This window comes from Anas platyrhynchos, chromosome 6 (assembly GCF_047663525.1).
Source record: "Anas platyrhynchos isolate ZD024472 breed Pekin duck chromosome 6, IASCAAS_PekinDuck_T2T, whole genome shotgun sequence".
Lineage (NCBI taxonomy): Eukaryota > Metazoa > Chordata > Aves > Anseriformes > Anatidae > Anas > Anas platyrhynchos.
The window spans coordinates 20357084-20380586 of NC_092592.1; the positions used below are offsets into that span (position 1 = coordinate 20357084).

General features: G+C 47.0%; 2 protein-coding genes across 4 annotated transcripts in view; one reads left to right on the forward strand and one right to left on the reverse strand.

Moving 5' to 3' along the window:
- LOC101799848 (uncharacterized) overlaps window positions 1-13366 on the forward strand; it is a 31314-nt gene extending 17948 nt beyond the window's left edge. For 2 of the 3 annotated variants that reach the window (XM_027460068.3, XM_027460070.3), the window contains exons 4-9: window positions 2171-2357; window positions 3349-3503; window positions 4711-4737; window positions 6387-6505; window positions 10773-10892; window positions 11376-13366. In XM_027460068.3, coding sequence (XP_027315869.1) covers window positions 2171-2357; window positions 3349-3503; window positions 4711-4737; window positions 6387-6505; window positions 10773-10869 — 585 coding nt within the window. In that variant the 3' untranslated portion in view covers window positions 10870-10892; window positions 11376-13366. Of the gene's footprint in view, window positions 1-2170; window positions 2358-3348; window positions 3504-4710; window positions 4738-6386; window positions 6506-10772; window positions 10902-11375 lie in introns of all 3 variants that reach the window. The other variant, XM_027460069.3, reaches the window with a different exon arrangement.
- A 1410-nt stretch (window positions 13367-14776) lies between these two features.
- ZP4 (zona pellucida glycoprotein 4) lies at window positions 14777-19304 on the reverse strand. Its single transcript, XM_027460067.3, has 12 exons — window positions 19072-19304; window positions 18637-18758; window positions 18455-18557; window positions 17973-18128; window positions 17416-17603; window positions 17152-17249; window positions 16690-16820; window positions 16303-16492; window positions 16085-16232; window positions 15423-15501; window positions 15000-15116; window positions 14777-14925 (listed from the first exon to the last, which is right to left on the reverse strand). The coding sequence occupies exons 1-12, from the start codon at window positions 19268-19270 to the stop codon at window positions 14795-14797; spliced, it is 1662 nt and encodes a 553-aa protein (XP_027315868.1). The 5' UTR covers window positions 19271-19304; the 3' UTR covers window positions 14777-14794.
- Window positions 19305-23503: the final 4199 nt, after the last annotated feature.

Here is a 23503-nt window from a genome sequence, read left to right on the forward strand (position 1 = left end):
TTAAATTTTCAAATCATTTCATCTTCCTCCTAAACAGCATTTTTTTTTTTTTTAGCCCCTGCATACTCTGTTCAGCTCCACCCCACCTTTTATTCTTGGGTCCTTTTCTTTGGCCACTACACCAGGTTTCCAGCTTTTTGCCACCCCCCACTTTTTCCCTTTGTATTTTTTGTATCACCCCCAAAGGAACAGAAGGGGTTTGTCACACTCAGCTATCTCATCCCCACCATGCTGTGGTGACTCTTTCATTCTGCTGACAGCGTCGTTCCTCCCCTGGTGCTGCTCTCCCACCTGCTGGGGCTGGATCTGCAGTAGGTGACCGACTCCTCAGAGCCAAAGCCAAGTCATGAGTCAGGTTGCAGAACAGCGTAGCCTGTCATTTCCATGTACCCATCTCTGATTCTCAGAGGAATGCAGCCTCCTACATAGAGCCTGGGAATTGTTAGCACATTTCCTGAAGCTCTACAACTGAGTCATTGCTCAAAGTAACTCTTCCAAGCTGAAAATTCAGGGTCAAATCCTCATCTGGTGTAAAGGCCTCCTCCTCCCCAGCTCCCACTGAAATGAAAGGCACTGTTCTTTCACGTAAATATTTGAAACCGGTCTTTTCAGTATTTTCCAAGGTCTCTCACCACAGCCTTCTCAACTGCACAAGTCTCATGATACTCAGCAGGGAATTGGACCCCTGACTATAACACTCAGCACTTGCTCTACAAAATGGTGCTGTCTCTCTTGGGTATCCTTGTAATGCCTGTGTGCCTGCTTCTCCTATATCCAAGTAGCTCTCAATCATTTCCTTTTTCAGTCCCATAGCATCTCTGTGTAGAAGAGAACCACTACTACTCTCATTTGCCATGGGAGATGGTGGTTGCTGTCCACATCACAATCTGGGGGGCATTCTCAGGTTACTTTCCAAACCACATTCACTCTCCATGCAGAGTGAGAGCATAGAAAAGTTTCCATGCCCAGGAAAGACACAACACATTCCCAGCACAGAAATGGGTTACTGGGGTAATAAGAGCTGGTTTGGGGGATGGACAGAAACTGATGATATTTCCAGAAACACTCAGACTATGCAGGTTCCTAAAGCTGATAGAGCTATACTGGTTTCTTCTATAAAGCACCAGGCAGTCTATAACACCAAAGGCTGATAGCAGTCCATAGCTTGCAGGACTAGCCTTCATCAGGTAGGATGACTGAAAACTTCAAACATTTGAGAAACCTTTTGTCATAACTCTCCTAAGCATGTCTTGCCCAGAGAAGTAGTTAATCTTTTGCAAAATTCTGTGCAGAACACAGCTTTTACCAAAGGAACCATGGATTAAAAAAAGAAAAAAAAAAAGTGTTGATCCTGGGATGCACAGGGAGCACATACTCCACATCCTTTGCTTCAAAAGGAAGTGCTCAATGCCATAGGCCAAAAGCAACATATTTAATCAGATTTTCAAAGCACTCGTCAAAGGCATAGGTACTGCAAAGTGCCATGCTGCTGTGGCAACTTATCCAAATGACATATTACATTAAATCTGTCAATCACTTGTGGGTCTAAACTGGTGTTGGCTTGTCCAAGTTCCAACACAGTGTGATTCTCTTTCCACTTTGACTGTACAAAGCTGTTCTTTGCTTCCTGCCCTCCTAAACTCTTGCACAACATGATCATGCAAATCTGAAAATCTCCCCTTTCCACCACATCAGCTACAGAAGTACACCAGCTAAAGTACCACATACAGTGAGTGTTTGATAACACATAAGCAAACTATGACCTCCCATCAATAAAAATACAAGATACTGTTGTCTGTGCGTGTTCCAAATCAAATAACATTATCATAAAATGTGAGTCACTGTTATAATCGATTTGTTTATTTACACAATTGCCTCAGCTGAGCAGCTATGTGTTCAGAAACTTGTCTTCAGCTTTTTCTGGGAAACAAACCCAAAAGATGCCGAGTAGTACCAGGCAATTCAAGGCAAACACCAACGAACCCATGAAAACTCTTGCATTACTGCCTCCAGGCTGCTCAGTTTTTTAGGGAGTAAAATTGCTTGTCTGGGTCTTGGGACAAGGCTGAGCTGGGATACTTGCAATTTGTCTGAGCCATTGCATTGCCCATTACCTTGAGCTGCTGCAGCCTGAAAGTCTGCATGCTTTCTTCTTTCTTGTCTGGTGTAGGAGTACCTCATGCAGCATTGCTCCTGCGGAGCTGCCAGCGTGTTCCTCAACTCGTACCAAGACATGAAGACATTTTTTGCAGGAAGAAGCAGACCTCACAGCCTCTTGGTTCAGACGGGAAACCCTTCTGATCTTTCCATCATCCCAGAAATAGGAGCCAACACCGAAAAGCTGAGCAGCTGCAGCGGTGAGTTCGACTGCCTCTAACCTGCCCTCCTGCTTGTCACCAGCTGGTGAGATAAGCTGACCAGCAGCTTCCTTTTCCCTACGACAGACAGATGGGAATAGAGCAAAGTGTCAGCTTCCCAGCTAAGGCTTAGTTCCACTAAGAGGTGCTTTTTAAAATACTTTGTCTACATCTAGGATTACTCCTTCATGTGTGAAGCAGGACTTCTTGCCCACTGTAGCTATGGCTACAGATATTGGGACAAATACGTTATCAAATGTCACTCTCTTTTGGAAACTTGGCATACCTGCCTGAATCCATTAGTGTAAGTCCTCCATGTGGCTGTAAAATCCTCCCAGCTGGGATGAGATTTTATCTAAGGTGGAAAGCCTTACACCTGTTATTAGTCTCCTACCCTCTCAAGCAGGCACAGAACATGCTCCTGGAGGATGACTTACTCTATAGACCATGTGGAAATAAGCCCCAGCTGCAAGGCTTGGAACCAGAGACCAACTTTTCCAGAAAGCTGAGAAAAAGTAGGCTAAGACTACTGACAATAAAACCAGCTGGAAAGTCTGTATCCAACATTAGATGTGAATCAGCCCACTAAATGAGGCTGATTAGTTCATTTCAAACCCTGGACTTAAGCCTGCCTTCATACCTGGTGAAACACCACATCAACACCTCCTAATGGGATTGAGTCGCTGTAAATGTCCTTTGGGATCTCTAGTGCTGAGCACTTCTTTCAGGGAAGAAACTCTTCCCTGACAGTTTCAGAGCAGGCCCAGAAAGAAAATAAGACCTTGAGGAAGCCATTAGAAAGTTTGCCCTGGCCAGACACTTGCTTGAATCATTTCCCTTCTTTGCACTAAAGCATGTCATGAAGACACAAAAGGTTTCATCCCATCAGGAAGTCCTAAGGGGTTTCATCCAGTTTTGCCAGCACTGTCCAAAGGCTGTCCTAGCAGGACACTGCTGAGAAATGTGAGCAAGTCCTTGTGTTTCACTGCAGGAAGTGAGAGATACCCGGAATCAGGAAACAGCCAGCCAATGTCGGGGCTCAGGAAGCTGTCAAACAATAGGAACAACAAGGAGAATGAGTTCACAGAAGCTGGTAGCATGGCTGAGGGGCAGGCTTTTCCGTCAAAGGACCCTGCAGCCCGAAAGGTGAGTGATAAGCTTGGAGCCAGGCTCCGAGTGGGGTCGGTGGGGGAAGCAGGGAGAAGTTCTGCTCACGCAAGTGCAGAGCAAGGTACCAGGAGAACAAGCCAACATTGCCTGCTCCCGACCAGAGCTGGGGCTGTGTGGGCCGGGGTGCTCTGTATGTATCTGATCTCAGGCTTAAATAATGATGAAGGATATGCTGATGGGGCAAGAAAGGCACAGAACAGGTACCTGGTGCAGGGGAAAGAAGCACTGCAGGCAGCAACATGGGCTTTAGCCCTCACTAACTCCAGGTAGTTTGATGCATGAAGTCAGTTGTAAAGAGCCTTCACTACTGCTGCTAACAAGGATAAACCAAGCACACATTCATTACCATATAAAAAATTCTGTGTCAGTCCATAGCTGAAAAAACTTACTGCCAGACTGGCTGCATATCAGTGTAATTAACAGCAGCCCCCAAAGCTTGTTTCAGGGAAACCCTATCGCTGAATTCCAAGGAAGCCAGGACGAATGTTTTTCCTCTCCCTCTCTTTCCCATTGTTTGTGGCTGCCTCAGCACTTTGCTGTTCCAGTGGGGATCAGAAGTGCTAAAATGCCAGGGCAGAAGCCCTAATCAAAGTATTCCCAGCTCTACAGGAAAAAGGAAGGAGTAGGTCTCTCACGGGAAAGACTTTCTCATGAAGTTTCCACCCAAAGTTGCAAATGGGTTGTGAACATTTGGATGGTCTTCAGGAACCCAGTCAAAGATGAATCCTGAAAGGTGCTCAGTGCTTGTGTCTAGCAAAGCTCTGGCTTTTAGCATTATTTCATGCATCACAGTCCCATGATGGCTTCACAGGACTGCAGAATCAAGATCCACACTCCTTAAGCTGAATCTTAGCACTGTTTTCTTACACCACACCCTGGTATTGTTGCTCCTGCATTTTGTACTCTCAGCATGGAGTGCCCCATTTCCTTCTACAGCTGCAGCACTGTATGGGGGTCCTGCCACACCAATCAAGGTGCTATATACACGAACTGACAGTCTAAATACAAAAGAGAGGCAAAAGGTAAAGGAAACAAAATTGTCATGCACATGTGAGGGACAGAACCACAAAGGGATAGAGGACTTGAATAAGGCCATGGGTGAAGCCTAGGGCAGAGCTGAGAACAGAGCCCAGCCTGGTCTCACTGTCATGTTATTTACCAGTTTATTTCCCTTTGTTTTTAGGGTCTGGACACCAGCAAGAACTGCTTGGTATGTAATACCTTTCTGAAATGTATTTCACTTGTATCTGCTTTGTCATGGAGAAAGCCTCTGAAGCACACAGCAGTTCACAAAAACAAAAAAGAGATTCACTGACCCCCAAAGTTTACTATCAAAGTAACAGACGGCATGTGTCCTTAGTGTGACTTACTGCACTCTTCCGTTGTTCTCCCACTCCCACTGTAGGCAGCAGCTAGCTAGCCTTCAGGAACAGGCAACTGCTTAGGCTTCCTCTGATGTTAGCAGTGCTGGCTCGTCTGGGACACCAGCACAGCAAGTGAACTGCTGAGGCCTTCAAAGCTCTCATTAATCCTAGTAACAAACACAAAGATTTGATATTTCCATGAGTAAACAGTCCCACTTACTGGCAATTAACTCAATAGCACAAAAACCAGTGGTGCAGTTTTCAGCTGAGCCGCTGACCTCATCTAAAGCTTTGAACTGAAAACTTAGCAGAGCCTCAGGAATTACTGCAATAGCTGCCAAGCTGTGCTCTGAGGTGCCCACAACTCACAGAGCAATGGCTCTGCTGCTGGCACAGTAGGAAGGCACCTCGAGACAGGGCAAGACAATGCCCCAAATGTGACAATGCCACTGAGAACTTCACTGAAATGGGCACTGACATCGTTTCTGCTCATCACGTTAGCCCTAGAACATGATCTTTTTCACTCTGTTCCCAGGGTTTTCAACCATTATTTTAGAAAATTTAAAACAATGGTTGTTTTAAACAAAGAAATTGAAAAAATTTAATACATGGTTACTTCTGAATTCATGAGTCTAAATGAGTTCAGTCCTAAGAGAGCAAACATTAGGGAGAGCCTCATGAGAATCCCTGACCTCCTGATAATCACTATTAGCATTTCAAATGTAAGTGCCCTATAGCTGTGGCTTGCAGACGTGACACAGAAACAAAGGCCTGATCTCTTCTAATTCATGGTCCGCAAAAAAAAAGTTGACACCTTTAAAAGGGCTGATACCAAGGCACCTGGCCTAACAGAAAGGAGAAGAGAGCCAAGCTGCTTTTTTTGGGTTGTTTGCTATGTAAAGCTACTGCCCCCCCACCTCTGCCTCCTGGGGTGCATATAAGTAGGTAGAAAACCAAACTACTTTTCTTTTCCTTTAGTACAGTATAACAATAAGGTAAAACGTGCCTTTAGGCAGCTACTCAACACTCCCCAGTGAAGTGCTCTCACTCTCTGCAATGTGAAGTCAGAAGGAACAGAAGGGCCCTAGGCACAGAAATGATATGGGACAAATACAAGAAGGGCACTACTACTGATGGTTGACCCATCCTGTTCCACTGTGCCCCGTGTAGGTACAGGCTGGCTACCAGGCTCTGCTGCAGGGTATTAAAATCTTCTTTGTGAGACCTAACCCCAGACAACCTAGGCTGAATTAAAAATAAGGTTCTCCCCATCTCTCCAAAATAAAGCAGCTGAAAGCATGGCACCATATGCACTGGTGAGCTGCAAAACCGGGGAGTCCCAGCCCTGCACCAGCTCTGTCAGGAGTGAGGCTCTTGCTAGGGACATATTCTGAGTGGGAAGCCCTTCCCATCACCCTGGAGTACCCAAAGTATTGTAAGGTGGCCAGCAACCTCCCTCTGGTCCTTCAAGTTATGGTTTCTTTTTGCTCCCTAGGGTGAGAGCCATGCTTGGGGGAGAATGAGAGATCTCATGAGGAAGACACGACTGCGAAACCAGAGCAAGCTGGGGCTGTCCTCTGCTGCTCTGAAGAGGTCGTGCCCACAGTTGTACAGGTAAGGCAGGGCTGCAGGAGGATTTCACTTGGTGATGAGAGGAGCTGGTGAGAGATTTACCTTTGGTTGTTGTGTTTTTCTGAGCAGAAGACCCCTCCTTACCTTCTCTCTGTTACGGATGGGGATCCTGGCCAGCACATTTGCTTCCTTAGTGCCCAGGCACTCTAAAATCCCACCTGATGTTACCTGTGTGAGAATAATGGAGACATTCGGGTACCCAAAAGGAGGTGCTCACCCCCACTCACCACCAGCCAGAGCCATTCCATCACCTAACTACTATTTTTGTTAGGAGATCTGTGCTGGTCCCTCAGGGAATTTTGTCTGCTGGGCTGGTCATATCCCGGCACCTGAGCTGTACAGCACCGTGTCTGTCGGAGATGACAACAGCACCACCAGCCACCCATTGCACAGATACTCTGCGTGCTTGCCAAGTCCTCCCAGCTGGCCTGCTGGATTTGTGGTATTTGTGTACATAAGCGGGTAACAGGAAGAGCTTGGGTATCTTATTCACCAAAGCAGGAGCATTACATAGAGAACTGGGCACCTCCCTGTGTTTTTTCAGCTGAGGTTTCAGTAACCTTGAGGGGAACAGCTTGGATGTGCTTAAGCCCTCCTCGGGTTTTAGAGGGGGCGATGGTGGGGAAACGGCAGTTGTTTAAGCACTCAGGAATGTCCCATTGTTCCCCCTTGGATGGCCTGTTCCTACCTTACAAGGCTCATAAGGGAATTGGGAATCTTGTAATTACAGCTGGGGGAAAAAAAGAAAAAAAAAAACACCTCTGCAGTTCATGGAGTGATTTTTCCAGCTGGGAAAAGCTTAGTTGGGGCCCAAACACACGTAACAGGCAAGCTTCCTCCCATTGTTTGGGAAACCGAAAGAAACACAAAGCAGAAAGAGATCAAACAGTTCTATCTAAAATAGATGGTGAACCAGCTGGGGAAAACATTCAAACTCTTGTGAACCTTCCCTCTTAAATATGAAAAACTGAGACTTTATTTGGGCTTCAGAAAAGTCCTGTCGCTGTAACCTCCTGCTTGGCCTTTCCTCTGAAGGGCTGAGGATGCTGCCAGGGCTCCTTGCCTGACAATTACAGGCTAGATAAATCAATGCTCTCACACAAAAAGGCCACCCCAGTAGCTCTTAAATCTCTTTTGTTATTCTTGCATGCATATTGAACGACTAAAACTGTCATGGGAAGGCTGGAGAATGAGACTTCAAAGAGAAATTTCTTTACCTGGCTGGAACTGACCTTCAAGACCCAAAGATCTTGCACACTGAATTTTCCAGACTGCTTCCTTTAGCTGATAAATGGCTTTCTCTGACACATCCGCATACACTCCTTGCCCATGCCCCTTAAATTCCTCTATTCCCTCTTCTTCTCTTAGCTCTGTTCTCTATTTGCTCTTGCCTTGCTGATCTGGTGGGAGGTGTCCCTGCCCACAGCAGGGACTTGGAATTAGGTGAGCTTTAAGGCACCTTCCAACCAAACCCATTCTGTGATTCCAGCCCATGTCCGGCAGTAGCAATGCATTGACATTGGGCTTTTCACTGGTGCCTGGAAAAGTTGGGCACCTTGCTCCAATAGCATTTTGGGTACCTAGCTACACTGACTCATTTAAAATAGAAGGTTAAGCCTTTGTGGATCAGTGACAGCCCTGTAAATGCTGCTGGATAGAAAGCCAGGTGCTTCCTACGGTAGTACCTGTCTACAGCTCTTGGCAAAGCAAGTGTTGAAGCCCTGATAGTCTCAGCATTTAAAGTCACTGTCTTTGCTACAATTTATGAAACGTGTTTGTCCTGGCTCCTGGTCCTGTTTGTACATGCAGGCATACAGAATTGGCTGGCTTTTGCTTACCCAGGCTTCCTCAGGCTCAGAGACATTGCATGAGGTCTTGAACTGGAGCAGGCAGGAGCCCAGGGTCCTGTATTAGCATACAGCTCTGAAGGAAGCAGAGATTTGTTGCTTTTGACACTGGGTCCCACTTGAGTCATTCAGGCAATTAGAGAAAGTCTCTTTGTTTTTGTTTTTGTAACTAGGTCAAAGCAAATCCCCTTTCATGCTCCCACTCTGTTTATGATGAATGATCTGCTCCAGGGTGGTGTTTTTTTGTGCGTGTTGTTTTTTGTGTTTTTTTTTTTATTTTTTTCTCTTTCTTTTAAAAACATCCACAAAAGAATTCTTATAGTAGAGAGAGAATTTGGTTCTTCCAGAGGGAGAGATGGGGGCCTGCCAAGGTAAACACACTGGCACAAGACTCAGTGGTTTCTCACACATTGTTTCAAACATGCTCAGGTTTTCATTTCATTTTCTTTTTCCTGCTAGCATTTATACTACCTCAAAGCAAAGTCTGTTCTGTACAGAGGGCCAGAACAAGCTGATGAATTTCTTGATCACAGTGTTATGAACAGCACACAGACATGGATCTGACACACAGCAGAAAAGTAGATTTCTTCCTCAAGTCATTGCAGAATATAGGTTAGAGGTTGGACTCGATGATCTTGAGGTCTCTTCCAACCTAGAAATTCTGTGATTCTCTAATTCTGTGATTCTGTGAATGAACCCTCCACAAAGAGCAAGCAGCTTACTTCCAGCTCAAATGACCCTCAAGAAAATAATTTTTCACTTTCCACTGTGACTGGCTTTAGTGACAGAAGACTGTTTTCAAATGGTAGTTGAGCATCAGAAGGTCAAATATTCACCTTCATTAAATAATCACACAGTCTGCTGCTGTTCTGAACAGAACAGAGAAGCCAGCCTAGTCTGTGAAAGCTGGGCTGCAAGTTCTGCTGGAGCCCACCTTGATAAATTTAGCTCATTTATTGCCAGTCTATCTGACTCTACTAAATACATGTGAAATTGTCTCTAGCTAGATCAATGTTGCTACCAATCCCCAGAACTCCAGGGTCAAGCTGGAGTGCTCCTTTAATTAATTAATTAATTTTTCCTTATTTTTCCCAGCTCCCTTTGAGGACAGAGGAGACTTTTAGTCCCCTGCTGCTTACCCTGACTGCAGCTGAGAAGCAGCCTGGCCCAGCACTTGTTCTTATCCCAGCCATCTTGATAAAAGCAGTTGAGCTCAGGAGCTTCACTGATGCTATCCCACAGTCCCTTGCTAGGGCAGGATCTAATTTAGGCAGCTTTGGACAATCCCAGCCTGGCATTCCTGTTCAGACACATCCATCTATTTATCTATGGGAGTTGCAGCTTTAAGGTAGCTGCGTGGGCTTGAGCTAACCTCAAGTTACACTATCTTTCGTGGTAAGGATGTTAGTTTCAACGTGACAGCCACGGAAAGCTCAGAGCTGTATGACAACTACTTGGTGGTTATTCCAAAGTGAGCGAGGAAGGGCAGCACAACTCCAATGTGACAAAACCCTTTTCAGAACTACCGAGCACGAAGGCTGAAAAAATTCTTAGAGCTTGCAGACACAGGTTTGAACACTGCTCTTCAGAGGGAAGGTTACTACCAAGGGAGATCTCAGTGTTCAGAGGCAGCCAAAGGATTAAAGAAAATCATCAAGGTACAAATGGGGCCATTTCACTGCAAAAGACATATGTCAATGAAACAAAAATACTACAACATTTAGATTAGAAAGAAAATAAATTAGTAGCTACAAAATAAAAGTCTGAACCACATCAGTTGTAGCTTTGACTTGAACAATTTTTCAAGTTGAAGATAGCTATTAGTTGTTATCTATCCATAAATAGCTTTGAATAGATTTGAAGTAGTGCATTAAAAAAAGCTCACAGCTCCTCTTTCTTAAACAACAGTTGTTTTTATAAAGGTTAAAAAAAGCTTTTTCAAGAGGTATCTCTTTCCTAAGTCCTGGAGGCCTAAGCTCAAACCAAACAGGATGTCTTGCACTTGGAAGCAATAAATAATGAACAAAAGAATTAAGATGGGGACAGTCCACAGCGGTTAGCTTAGTCCTGTTCTTTAAAATCCTTTATTTCCTATTTACTCCTTCAGGCCAGAATTTTTAACTTCCCTGTGATGTTTGCCCACCAGTCTCTTCCCTGACCTCTAGCTAGGCAGAAAACATATTTTGTGTGTTTTTTTGTTTTGTTTTGTTTTTTCCCCTCCTTCTGGATGCTGCCACAAGTACCTGGACAGCATCTGTTTTGGAATTTCTGACTGGTGAGGGGGAAAGCTGCTCTGAGTGCTGCTTGGACATTGGGTACAGATGCATGGCCTATTAATACTAAAAGCACCACCATGTGTTCTGACTGCTGTCAACTTTAATTGTATTTTTCTATTTGTTAAGGCCAGATATTACGACTTCAGAGCTGAGGAAAACTGAGAGGAACTCCATGATCGTTCTGGGGCAAAACACAAAGAATGAAAACATATGGCCTTTCTGATAACCTCAATCAAATGGAACAAGGTAAAATAGGTAAAGCAGCAGGTCTTGCTCTTTTTTTTTTTTTTCCTCTTTTCTTTTTTGTCTCCACACAGCACAGAAATAACACAGTTCTGTTCCTTCATCCAAACATCCTCCAACATGCAAAGGCAGGAACAGGACAGATTCTTGAAGTTCAAATTGACTGGCCCATATACCTTTGTATTAATGGAAGACATCTCACCTTCCCTCCTTCCCTTTTTTAAGGCAGTCAATTTAAGGCAACCATAGTCATTTAGTCTGTATCACACAGCTGTTTTGCATTGCACAAAGAAGTGCATCAGAAAATTCAATTATCTGCACTCAGTCAGAAGGGCCCCAAATAATAAGCCAACCACATGTCTTGGGAAACCATCTGCCCATTATCAAAACAGACTCATCCTCATCTTCCATCTCAACTCAGCCCACTGAGTAAATGCAGAGAACCCCTTTCTTATCTCTCACGTTCACAATGTGTTTCTGTTTCAGAAAGGAGAAGCTAGAGCAGCAATGGACACAAAATTGAAAAGTCTGGGGTTGCTTTGTGCACACCACGCATCCTCCAGCTGTTGACAGAGCAACTCTGACTTGAGCGCTGAAAGGGAAAGAAGGAAGGGGGAGGTGAAGAAAGGTCCGAGGACAGGCACGTGCTCAGCTACATACGGCTTCACTCCTGAAACTGAAATATACATGCAGAATCAGGCAGCAGACAAAAACTGCAGCCCACATCTTGGCAGTATAATCAGCAGAGACTTTTAAATGAGATTTGGTAACTGTTCTTCCTATCTGGGTCCAGAACAGAACTACCCAAAATGCTGAAGCTTTTAAGTTGTCATTGCTTTGTGGGGACCACCTCCAGCTGAAATAAACTTAATCCTCACAGTAGACAGCAGCATCCCAGGGGGTGCTAGGTGCTGCTGGGGTGGGCAGCTACATTCCTGGGGGGGTTCAACTTGCCATCTGCTTGTCTCCAGCAGAGTTCCTTCCTTCAGAGCAGCGTCCTGCTAGCTCTGCAGTTTTACTCAACTCCAACAGAAAAAAAAAAAAACAAATTTTTTTCAGGTCCCTTCCCAAATCCACCACCAACTTCTACCTCCCTGGGGCTGCACCTTCTGCAACCCTTGACTTCAGTAGCAACCTATGCAGAAGTCACTATATCGAGTAGCTCTGCAGAAACAGGCCTTTTGAGAGATGGGAGGGCACACCAAGGGCAGCACCTTGCCCACCTGACAGCCCAGCTCCCCGACAGGCCAAGATACTCATCTTCTCAAAGAGCAGAGCTGCAAGGATGAGTAGTTCAAATATATACATCCTCTATAATCTGTGCCTTTTTCCCCAGGGCTGTTCTTTTGGGTCTGTTAACTTCTGTGTAACGCTGTGGCCCTGCTTGGTGGCTGCCTTATTGCTGTGTGCCCACTGATCTGACTCAGAGGACAGACAGCACCTGCTTCTGAAGGTCCCATGGGAGCAGTGAACTGCTCACCAGCTCTTATTGGTAGTAGCACAACAATTCATGCACATGGAGTAAAGATTCAAATAAGCCAACTTAGCCTCTTATTAAAGGATATTCTACTGCCCTAAGTTGTAATATAATTGCAAGTCAAACAATTGTTGTTTAAAATGCCTTCCAATCCATTCTTCCCTGTGAATGGAGATTTGAAACTGGCAGGAGTGGGTAAGTTTCACCAAGCTTAGCCTTTCAGTAGCAGGTGCTTCCCTTTGCTCACCCAGATCAGCTGGAGCCCCTGAAGTCCTCAAAGCGGACTTCAAATCCAGAGCAGGATTCCTCCTGAGATGCAGAGTACCCCAGCCCCAGAAGGCTGGTCTGGTCCCAGTTCTAGTAGCAGGTGGTAACATGAGGCAAAGAGCTGCTGCTCACTGGAAAAACAGGTCACCCTTGCTCAGCACACCTACAGTTCACAGGTGAAGTTCATTGTGATTGTTGTTACTTATCTCAAAAACAAATATACAAACAGGTCCATGCTGACTCAGTTAGCACCCTAAAAAAAAGGTGCTGCATATAATATTTCAGTTGTCCTTAGTTGTAGCTGCTGTTGTGAGACTTGGTTATTCACTGTATATCTTGCTAGCTTCACCCAAAGCTAGAAAGATTTATAACTTGATTATTCTGTGAATAGTCTGTATAACTCCATAAATACAGGGGGCTAAAAATCCTGCCTTAACTTACACCCTCCTTCATCCCTCCAGCTTTACAGAGGCCATGAGGAATGTGAATCAGTGTAGAACTGGACTTTTTTTTAAGACAGTCATGGACTGGTATTTCCCCATTCCCCCACCCCATTCATTTTTAGTTTTTTTAATAAGAAACTAGCACTCTAATTACAGCATTATATTAAATATATTCATGTATTTTCAGAAATATTTATAACATGTAACATACTGTATAGTTCTCCACTCCAAGCTATGCTTGTATTACAATGTAATAAGTTTAATAATAAAAAGCACCACTTACAAAATAACCAGTTTCAGATGTTTTATTGGTGAACACCAATAAATAAATGCATGAATAAAAGCATGATCTTGGCCTCACCACAGCTGCAATGATGGAGGGAGTTTGGCAGCACTGACCCTATGCTCCATACCACATAGTTGTACAGCTGAACTAAAAGTGTTGTGGGTCACTGTAGGCATTGTTTTAGACCCCTTCAGATGAAGGAAAGCTGTTCCGTTCAGGAGGGTGGCACAGCCTGTGACTGAGACACAGGCTGAGGACAAGCAGCCCTGAGGCCAGTCAGTGCGTGTTATCTCCATTCACAGTAAGCTAGAGAAGGTGCTGACACAAGGAATCAGATGCACTTAAAGAAAGCAAATCAAGGAGAATAAGTGAGACCCAGCAAAGGAGAGGAAAAAAAAAAACAAAGCCTGAAGTCCCACCACTCTGAGTCAGTTCAGCAACCCATGGAAGGCAGCAGAGTATTTAGGCAGGGACTGTCCTCTCCTCAACCAACCGCCCTGCACCTTATCATAAGCTTTCTGCACAAGTACTGCATGCCTTACAGATGCATGGGAAGGCTCCAGTAGGAGCCCAGAACATGCTTGTAGATATCAGCTAGCACATGCAATTAAGAGCAGTGCAAGAGGACCCTGACTGGTGTACTGAAGAGGTGTGGCAAGCACTATTCCTTCAATTGCCCAGATAATTAACATTACAGGCTGCCAAACACTGATCATGAGGCACATTATGAGTTCATGCACTGCTTTGCCAGACAGAGCTCCACCTGTACCAAAACCATTTAACTGCAAGAGGCACTCCCTAAAGGAGGAAGGTATTGGACCTATCCCCAGCTGATGATTTCTCCAGCCTGTGATACCACCCACTCACTCCCGCAAAACTTAGAGGAGAATATCATCTGCTCTTGTCCTAACTAGAGTCAGGAAAAGAAGTCAGGACTAAGAGCATTTACTGTCCTGTCCTAGAGATGCCAGGAGAGAGCAGTTCTACTGAAAAAGACAGCTTAAACTTAAAAATGATAGAGCAGCTATATGGCTATAGGGAGGACTATATGCCCCCCAAGAGACAGAGCACATGCAGAATCTGCTTTGCATTAGTTTCATAGCAGTCATGCTCAGTCTTTGAGAGGAACCAAGATAAGCACTTTAGAAGTACTTACCAAATGCTAGCTTAGCCACTGACAAACACAGACCCCACCCAGCATCGCTCCTGGTTCAGCCTGCAGCTTCCCAGGGCACAACAGGGGCTCCTTCTTGACAAGAGGAGAGTTAACACCAATTCCAGAACAGCCAGAAAGCAAGATGCATTTATCTCAAGAGCATTTGGAAAGCTCTTGCAAGAAAAAAAGTTACATCCAGGGCTTACCCCGTTCCACTTCTCATGCCCCAGGCCAAGCAGAAGGAGATACCCACAGACAGACTGTTTGGGAGCCACTTTATTGCAGTGCATTGACTTCATGTGCTACAGGCACCTTCCTCCACCTCAGCACAGAAGCCACTACCACCACCACAGTTGCCACAGCAGCAAAGCCAAGAGCCCAGGGGGCTGCAGCAAGCACAGCTGCTCCTGTAAGGGAAACAAAGCTCTGGTTAAGAGAGAAAACAGCCCTCTTACCCAGCCTGACTGTGCTCCATACTTACTGAGGCTATCCACAGCAGCTCCTTGTCTTAGCTCATTCTGGAGGAAGATAACAGGGCCTTTGCTGGAGACATGGGAAGCACCATCCTGGATGTTATGGTCAGCACTCCTCTTACCCCCTGTGGAATAGCAGGAAAGTTTTAGGTGACAAGATGACTAAACTATGAAGGTCAGCACACTTTGTCCAGCTCGCCTTCTCACCACATGGCCAAGTCTTCTGCATGAGTCAGAACAGAGTTAAGTCTGAAGACCCCCTATCTTTTTGCCATGAGGGCAAGAGCCCTTCCTCAGTGGAAATGAGCAGGAAGGGCCTGCCAAGCTGTACCAGGGATCCAGCCCATTGCACATGGGCCCTATTCACTAGCTGGGAGCCCAGACCCCTGCTGCCCCTCTGGATGGGGATGCAGTAAGGCTAGGACACTTACTGGCTCCAGCAGGACAAGTGGTGGTGCAAGACTCCTGCGCAGACCGGTGGCACACTGAGGCACTGCAGTGCAGGTACACCTAGAAAGGGGACATAGCCTTGAATCACCCAGTATCTGTGGGCAGATATCTCAGTGTGGTACATTGATCTGACCAGCGGCTAAACACCCACATACCACTCGCTCACCCAGCAGGACAGGGAGAGAAGTAGAAGAGCAGAACCAAGAAAGCTTGTGGCTTAAGAGGAAAAAGTTTAATAAGTGGAGGAAGTGGGAGCAGAGAAAACAAAAACTAAATGACAGGTGATACAAAGGCAATTCCTCACACACCCCTTCCCACAGTGGGAGGGAAGTCCAGCCAGTGTCTGAACAGTAGACTAATCAGAAAAATCCCTGCAGTTTTCATTCCTGAGCATGTTGTCATGTAGTATTGAATATCCCCTTGGCCAATTGGGTCAGCTATATGAGCTGACCTCCCTGCTTCTAGGCTACTCCATACCTGCTTGGTTGCATTTGGTGAACATCACCTAAGTACTATGGAGCTAGATTCAGTCCAGATACCTCCCAGGTACCAAAAGGACAAGAAGAGTCTCAGACATGAAAGAGTTTATTGTTCACATATTACTTGCTCAGGAAGGAGCTAAGCAACCAATACACCATCTTACCAGTCCAGAGAGCATCTCTTGGGAAATGGAGTCCACAAAGGTGAATGTGTAGAGGGTGAAACGCTGGTAATGCAATGGGAACTGTAGTCCTGAGGCAATACTCAGAGGCACCAGCTGTGTTTGATAGTTGTCCCCTGCATAAGGGCACCTAAGAAAGGGCCAGAAATTTAAGTGCATATCACTCCCCTGATCCCCAAAGCTATTTACAATATACTTACCCATCCACCAACACAGGCCACTGCATCTGTTGGTGGGGATTGATACTTGGAGTGGCCCAGCAGTGGTGCAGGACCAGAACCAGCTCAGGGTCTGTTCTCTGAAGGATCCTAACTTCAACATAAACAGGGTCTCTCAGAGCCTTCACAACAGGATAGTCACTGTCAGTGTAGTAGGAACTATAGCTTTTATCTGGGAGAGAAGAAACAAGTCATTTTAGAGCACGAATAATCAGACAGAGCATGTCCTTCATAGTTATATCATTAAGTCCCTAGTGGGGCAGGGGAAAAGCAGTACCCACTAGGTACACCCATTAGGAGTCCCTTAATACCCAGTGAAGACCAGAGTCCCACCCCAAGAAGCTAGAGCAAGTAGCATGGACCTCATACCTGAAGCAACACGCAGCTCCAAGGACAGAGGACCCGGCTGGGACACAGCAGGGAGTGGTGGCAGCGTGAAGACCTGAACACTCAAGGGGATGAAGCTCCCAGTGATCAAGTAACTACAGCGGACATGTAGCCTGGTAGAACAGGAACACCCCAAGTCAAGCAAGTTCACTCTGATGCTGAGTATCTACCTTTCTCCAAGGCTGCAACCTAATTATCTTCTTAAGTTAGTTATATTCCCAGTCTCCCCACCAACACTTCCTTTTACCTACTAGAAGTTCCCTGGAGTTCAGATGGGAATCTGTAGTGTCACTAATCAGCAACAGCTTTACTCCTCCCTCTAATCAGGGACACGCCAGTCCCTACCCTACACCAGTGTCCCTGTTGTGAGCTCAGAACTTGCAACAAGCAAGAACGCCTCCAGGAAGGCTGCACATAGCAGCAGTCCCAGCTCCAGAACGTTACCTGAAAGTGCTGTCCCTAGTGACAGAGCCAAGGCTCCCAGTCCTCACATCCCTGGATGCCACCAACTCATTCTCATACACAGCGTGGCCTCCAGTGACCTGCAACAACAGACCAGGCTCTGTGGCTGCAGTAAAGCCAGGCTGCAGAACAGTGCTTGGCCTCCAGAAGCCTGTAGGGTGCCCACTAAACAGCCAAAGCCGCCTCAGGCTTCTCCAGGTCTATCTGGAGCTCGCAGTCCTGCCTGGTGACAGCTGCAGCTCTTACCTGAAAAGTAGTGCCACAGGCAGAAAGTGGGAACTGGTACACAACAAAGGCACTGTTCTTCACTACAGGGGTGCAGCCAGCACTTGGCCCACTGGCCAGATGCACAGAGTCCAGGATAACAGGTGGCAGAGTCACATCCCGAGAGACAGCAATGGAAAACTGGCCATCTGGTGTGCAGTGAGCTGTCACTGGAGGAAAACAGTCAGCTTTGAGTTCAGGGAGAAACAGCCCTACACATTACAGCAGAGACAAGAGCAGCAAGTACTGCAGGTCCTCCTGCCTCTAATCCCCAGAGCACACACTGAGCACAACAACGTGCAACTGCAGCCAGCTCTATAGACTTGTGCCCCACAGTAACACTGGTCCTGGCCCTAAAGCCAGCTCTGTTGCAATAATCAAAGCGACTGGACACTTCCATGAGGCAGTATCCTTGACAGCCAAAACCACAACCCTAAGCCACCTGTGGGCCTGCTATGCACCAACCCTGCTCTGCCAAGGAAAGGAAGCTTCCCAGCCAGCAGCTCCTCCAGGAGGGGAGAACAGGGGCCTACACTTACCCGTGTTGCCATAGTAGCAAGTCTTCACCCTGTCCCTGGGGTTGTAACAACAGCCCCGTGCTTCACAGTCTCCCTGGCTGACAGGGGAGGAGGCACAGGGCAGCCGGTCCTGGCTGCGGACAGCAGAGCAGACACTGCTGCTTGGGGCATCCAGGGCTGCAAGAGGTAGCATAAGTTTTCAGAAAGAGCACAGGAACAGTAGGGGTATGTGTGTGTGTGACAAAAACACAGAGGGCAGCGGTGTAAGCTGTCCTGATGACTCTGCATATAAGTCAAGGGAAGTTTCAAGGACTCAGGTGAGAGTCAAACACATGGCCCACAGCTGGCTGAGGCACAAGTGCCCAGCAAGCTGGGCTCCTGCATCCGCATCCTTCCCCAGGGAGTCTCCTGGGCAGCCATGAGCTCCCCTTCCCAACCCCAGGCTGACTTGGAGCAGCCACTAGGCACAGGCAGGGTTTCCTAAGGAGCTGTCAGAGTCTTACCAGGAAGGTCCACAGGGCACCTGAGCAGCTTCTCTTCCTGAAGAACCCTTTGCCCAGTTGCATCTGTGCCTTCAAGCCCCACAATCATGAGGTAGTTGCCATCCTGGGGGAGAACCACACCAGTCAGGGCAGCCAGAGCAGCAGTAAAGACCAGCCCCAGCAGGGTCCCTGGGGTCACTCACCCATTCAAAGACATAGCAGCTGGTGTAGGAGACTGACACTTTCCTGGAGCCATCTGGAGCCCCCGAAACCCAGAGCCCACAGCCAGAGTCATTGTGCAGGGCATGTGCCTTCCCCTCAGTGTCTAGAGGAAAAGCAGACAGCAGCAGGGGCTTCAGCATGCCACACCAAAGACAGGGACCTGCAATAACCCCAACTTTCTGTAGGAAACAGGGGCCCAACCAGCAGAGGAACACAAGGGAACCCAGCAGCCAGGGCCACCTAAACCTTGCCCATGAGGGCTGGGTCTTATCATCAGCTGCCAAGTCACGCACAAAGCACCGAAGCTGTTAGCACTTCACATCATAGCCAGCCCTCCTCTTCTCATTCCAGCCATACCTCTGCACTGTGTAAAGACAGCAGCAGCCAGAAGGCCCCTTGACATCGCTCTCACTTACCCCAAGCAGTCAGCACAAAGGAAACATTCCCTTCCCAGCCCACGGGTAAGGTGAGCTGCAAGCTATCTTGACCACAAGCCAGCAGGCCAGGTTCATCAAGAAAGCTACCCTGAGACCCCACAACCAAAGCAAAGGGACCAAGCAACCCCCAGAAGAACAGAGCTCCACACACAGGCCTAGCCTGCCCTACAACACCCATCCTGCTCTCCTGCTGAGGACCATGAAGCACCTGCTCCTAGTCTGGCCTTTTAAGTTGTGGAGCCAGCTGGGACCACCAATTCCTGGCGTGTCCAGGTGGACCCAGCCCAGCAGTTTAACACCTTCTATTGCTCTCACCTGGCTCTGAATTGGTCACAGGCTGTTTGCATCCCTTCCAGCAAACCAACAGGTAGGAGCTGAGCTAATGTCAAGAGATGTGTTTGCGTTCACATCACAGAGCTGAGCGTGGCTCATCTGTGCAATTTACTCTGGAGCCTCAGAAGAGCCTTCAAACTCCTTTTCTGACCCTTTTCTGACTTCTTCCCATCACCAGAAGAATCCAGGAGATGTGCCCATCCAGGAGATGTACCTTCTTTTCCCCATGGACCCTACTGCTGCTTTGATTACTTATTACACCACAGAAGTGCAAAAAGCCAAGTGTCAATGCTCTTTTTCTCTTTTAAAGGTGCCACTGCTTCAAATGCTAGACACAGGGTGCTGACATGGAAGCACAGAACAATGCTCCACATGAAACCTCTGGAAAACTAGGAAGCTCAGGGAGCTTTGCACAAGCAAAAAGAGTCGATGCCCTTGAATACTCCCAACTCTGGACTGCAGCCCTCTTTGCAGTGCAGCTTGTGTGGGGATAGCTGCAGGACTGTTCCAGGGCAGGCTGTTGGGTGGCAGGCCCATACACTCTGTGGGACATTGACCCTCAGAAGCTGACTGGTTTCCTTTGGGAAGCCTAAAATGGCCCAGAAACACAGATAAGGGTGAACCTCCGTGATCCCAGGGAACATTTTGCCTGCCAGTACCCACTGCCTGCCCATAACTGCAATGCATCTCACACCCTCGCACATACAGTCTTTCCCTTGCAACGTGTCAGCCCTTCTGCTCTCGGACTAAAAGTACTGCTCCACAAAGCACAAGACCTTCTCAGCAGCTTTGCACAGCTGGGATTGAGGGAATGGATCCTGACAGGCTGCCTGCTTTTGAGCAGCCCTCATGAACTACTCATGCCCTCCCCAGCACCTCCTGGGCACTGGGCAGCCGTGGTGGAGAGGCACTGGGGAAAACATTTGGACTTTGGCAGGGAGGGAAGCTTCAACCTCAGCTAGCACCCTTTTCCACAAAAGGCTGGTCCAGATGATCTTTCAAAGTCCCTTCTAATGTGGACTGCTGTATAAGCCTGTGATCTCTGTAGAAACTGATGTCATATGGAGAGGTGTGCCAAGAAACCTTGCCCAAGTCTCACAGCCACTGTGAACACCTGAATGGTGTACTCGACTGGATTATTTGCTGATAATTAGGATAACGAAAACAAATAAATAAAGTACTTTGGAGTTAAAGAGACAGTTTTCATTAAATTTTAACTCGCCAATTGTTTGTTTATGCCAATAGGAAAAATATTTACAGGTACTTGAAGAAAACTCTATTTGAAAAAACAGCTGGAGTGCTGTCGACTCACCACAGCAATACCTGTGCTGAGAACAGTTTCAGTTAAGTTCCCTTCCCCAGTTTTGGCTCCCCAAAAGCGAGCCTTTGGACCTTTGGGACTCTAGTGCCAGTTGATGGAGGGGTACTCAGCACTGCCATATCCCCTCAGCTTGAGATGCCAAACCCCAGATATGATCTCCTCACCTTCACACTAAATAAAAGACTGTCCACCCAACCTCTTGGAAGATGAGAGCCAAGGCTACAGCCTGCAGCATTGTGCAGATCAGCTGTTCACAGAGGTGTACCACAGTTGACACACTGCCCCCAGAAGCCAAAAGGCATCTGCAGACAGCAGGGATATCCACACGGAGCATCCTGTGGAAGAGGAGTGCTGGCTGCATAGTGGGCAGAGGTGGCACTGGCAGTGTCACCTTCTGAACCAAGGTCCAAGAAGAAAAGGAGCAGACACCAAGCCTGCAAGAGAATCTGCACAGTTATGCTATTTTCTTCAAGCTTAAGCTTTATTTTAGAAAGAAGAGGCAAAGCTATGACACTGTTAGCCCTTTATTTGAAAATCCCAAATGCCTGCCACCAAAGGATTTAAGACAAAGTTCCTGGAGAAGATGGAGGGAGGGGCTTTGAGCTTGGCTTCCCTGCACTTTCACATGGATGGAGAGGAACAACCAGCCCTGCGTACTCATGGCTTCTGCAAGTAGAAGCAAGCACCCAGAAAATAGTGTCACTTGGATGACATGAAAATGCCCATGGCTTCCCTCGGGCAAAGGTCGGTGTGACTAATTGTCTGAGTTTTCCTGCCTTGTAAATCCTCAGTGTGTCTGCTGGGGGTGGGGATATTTGGAATACACTGATTTCATCTTGATTAAAAATAAAAGAGAGAGAAAGAGAGAGAGAGAAACCTTGAAAATATTTCTGCTGGGGAATATTTTGCCTAAAATATACAAACTGTGAGGCAGAACTGAGAAATGAACCCTTCCTCCCAGGAACAGAAGAACTTTACAGAAAAGGTGACGGAGTCATGAACTAGCAGCAGAGAGGCCACATGCAGCAGGGCGAACTCCCGTGAACTCCACTGTCACTGGCTAGACGTCCTTAGACACACATAAACTTCCATGAACTGCCCTGGCAAGGCCTGAGCTGATACAGCAGATGAGATCAGAAGATCACAAACTAGCTTGAACTTATTGGCAATAATCAGATACCAGTCTATAAGAAGTGAAAAGAGTTTAAAAAAGAAAAACAAGTAAAGATAAAAATATTAAAACATTTTAGAAAGATAAGCAAATTATTGCACCTATGTTAGAGAGCAAGGGTGACTTAAAAACTCATAGGTAAGCTATTGAAATTTTTGCAGGGGGTGGAGACCTTCACTAGCATCTCTGAGTGAAGGCAAAACTCACATGAATGTGCTGCTGCACCGCAAACCCAGCACACTCCAACCAAGCATCCAGTTCACCCAGGCCCTCAGCTAATTCCCACCAAGTCACCCATCCCCTAACCTCGTTGGATGAGATCTGTCAGCTTGCAAGAGTCACAGATTTTCTGGGCAGCCTGTTCCACTATCCAACCACCTTCATCATGAGGAATTTCTTCCTTAGATCTACTCTAAATCTTTTAATTTGAAACCATTACCTCTTGTACTACTGCTGCACACCCTGGTAAAGAGTTTCTCTCCGTCTTGCTTGTGACCCAACCTCCTTTAAGTACTGGAAGGTCACTATAAGGCATCCCTGGAACCTTCTCTACTTTAGGTTAAGTAACCCCAAATCTTCCTAGGAGAGGTGCTCCAGCCCTCTGATCATCCCCGTGGCTCTGCTCTGGTCCCACTCCAACAGGTCCATGTCTCCCTTGCGCTGGAGCCCCCAGGGCTGAATGCAGTACTCCATGGGGGGTGTCACGAGTGCAGAATAGAGAGGGAGAATTGCCTCCCTTCACCTATTGGCCACATTTCCTGTGACAGCCCAGGAGATGACTGGATTTCTGTGCTGCAAGTGCACACTGCCAGCTCACATTGAGATTTTCATACACCAGTACCTGCAAGTCATTCTCCAAAGGTCTGTTCTCAACCTGTTCACCACCTAGTCTGCTCTGGTGTTTGGAATTGCCCCAGCCCAGGCGCAGGACCTTGCACTTGGCCTTGTTGAACTTCCCAAGATTTACATGGGCCCACCTCTCTATGTCAGTGTCCCTCTGGGTGGCATCCCTTCCCTCTAGAGTTTCCACTGCACCACTCAGCTGGCATCAGCCACAGACTTGCTGAGGGTGCACCCATCAAACATTAACAAAAGAATAACTTATTTTGATGATGCCATGTTCCAGAAGTAGGTTGGGTGGGCGTTTTTGTCTTTGCAACTGCAAACTGTTTCTCAGTTTGCACTAACCTTTACTCAGTCTCTCACAAGTTCAGCTCCTTCTCAGCCTGGGAACCCATTCCCTAGAAGCCCTCTCAAGTTCTTGATTACTCTCTTCTCTACCTCCTCATCTCCCTCTTTCCTTTACAAAAGCTTGAAGAGGTCAGAGTCTCAAGGTCCCTTTTCATACGTCTCTCTTCTAGCAGGCCCTTTGTTGTCTATCACCATGCCCGGAGATCTTTCTGCCTGTGCTAGGTGGATATGTTATACCTTCCTCTCTTGTGAGGCCATACCATCCCCTAGGGAGAGAAACTGAGGCACTTACTTTGATCACAAGACAACACATCCGTGTGTTCAGCACGCTGCCTGCAGTGTGACCTCCCCTGCTAGCACCAGGAAGCCTTCAGGAACAAGCAGGGATGGCTGTC

Bases quoted from the DNA above. Each gene is read 5' to 3' on its own strand.
- ZP4 (XM_027460067.3), bottom strand. From the start codon at position 19,270: ATGGGTGTTGTAGGGCAGGCTAGGCCTGTGTGTGGAGCTCTGTTCTTC. The intron at 16,821-17,151 runs GTAACGTTCTGG...CTGTTCTACCAG, and splicing joins ACTAGGGACAGCACTTTCAG to GCTACATGTCCGCTGTAGTT. The intron at 15,117-15,422 runs GTAAGTGTCCTA...GCTATTCCACAG, and splicing joins CACTTGTCCTGCTGGAGCCA to GGGGTAAGAGGAGTGCTGAC.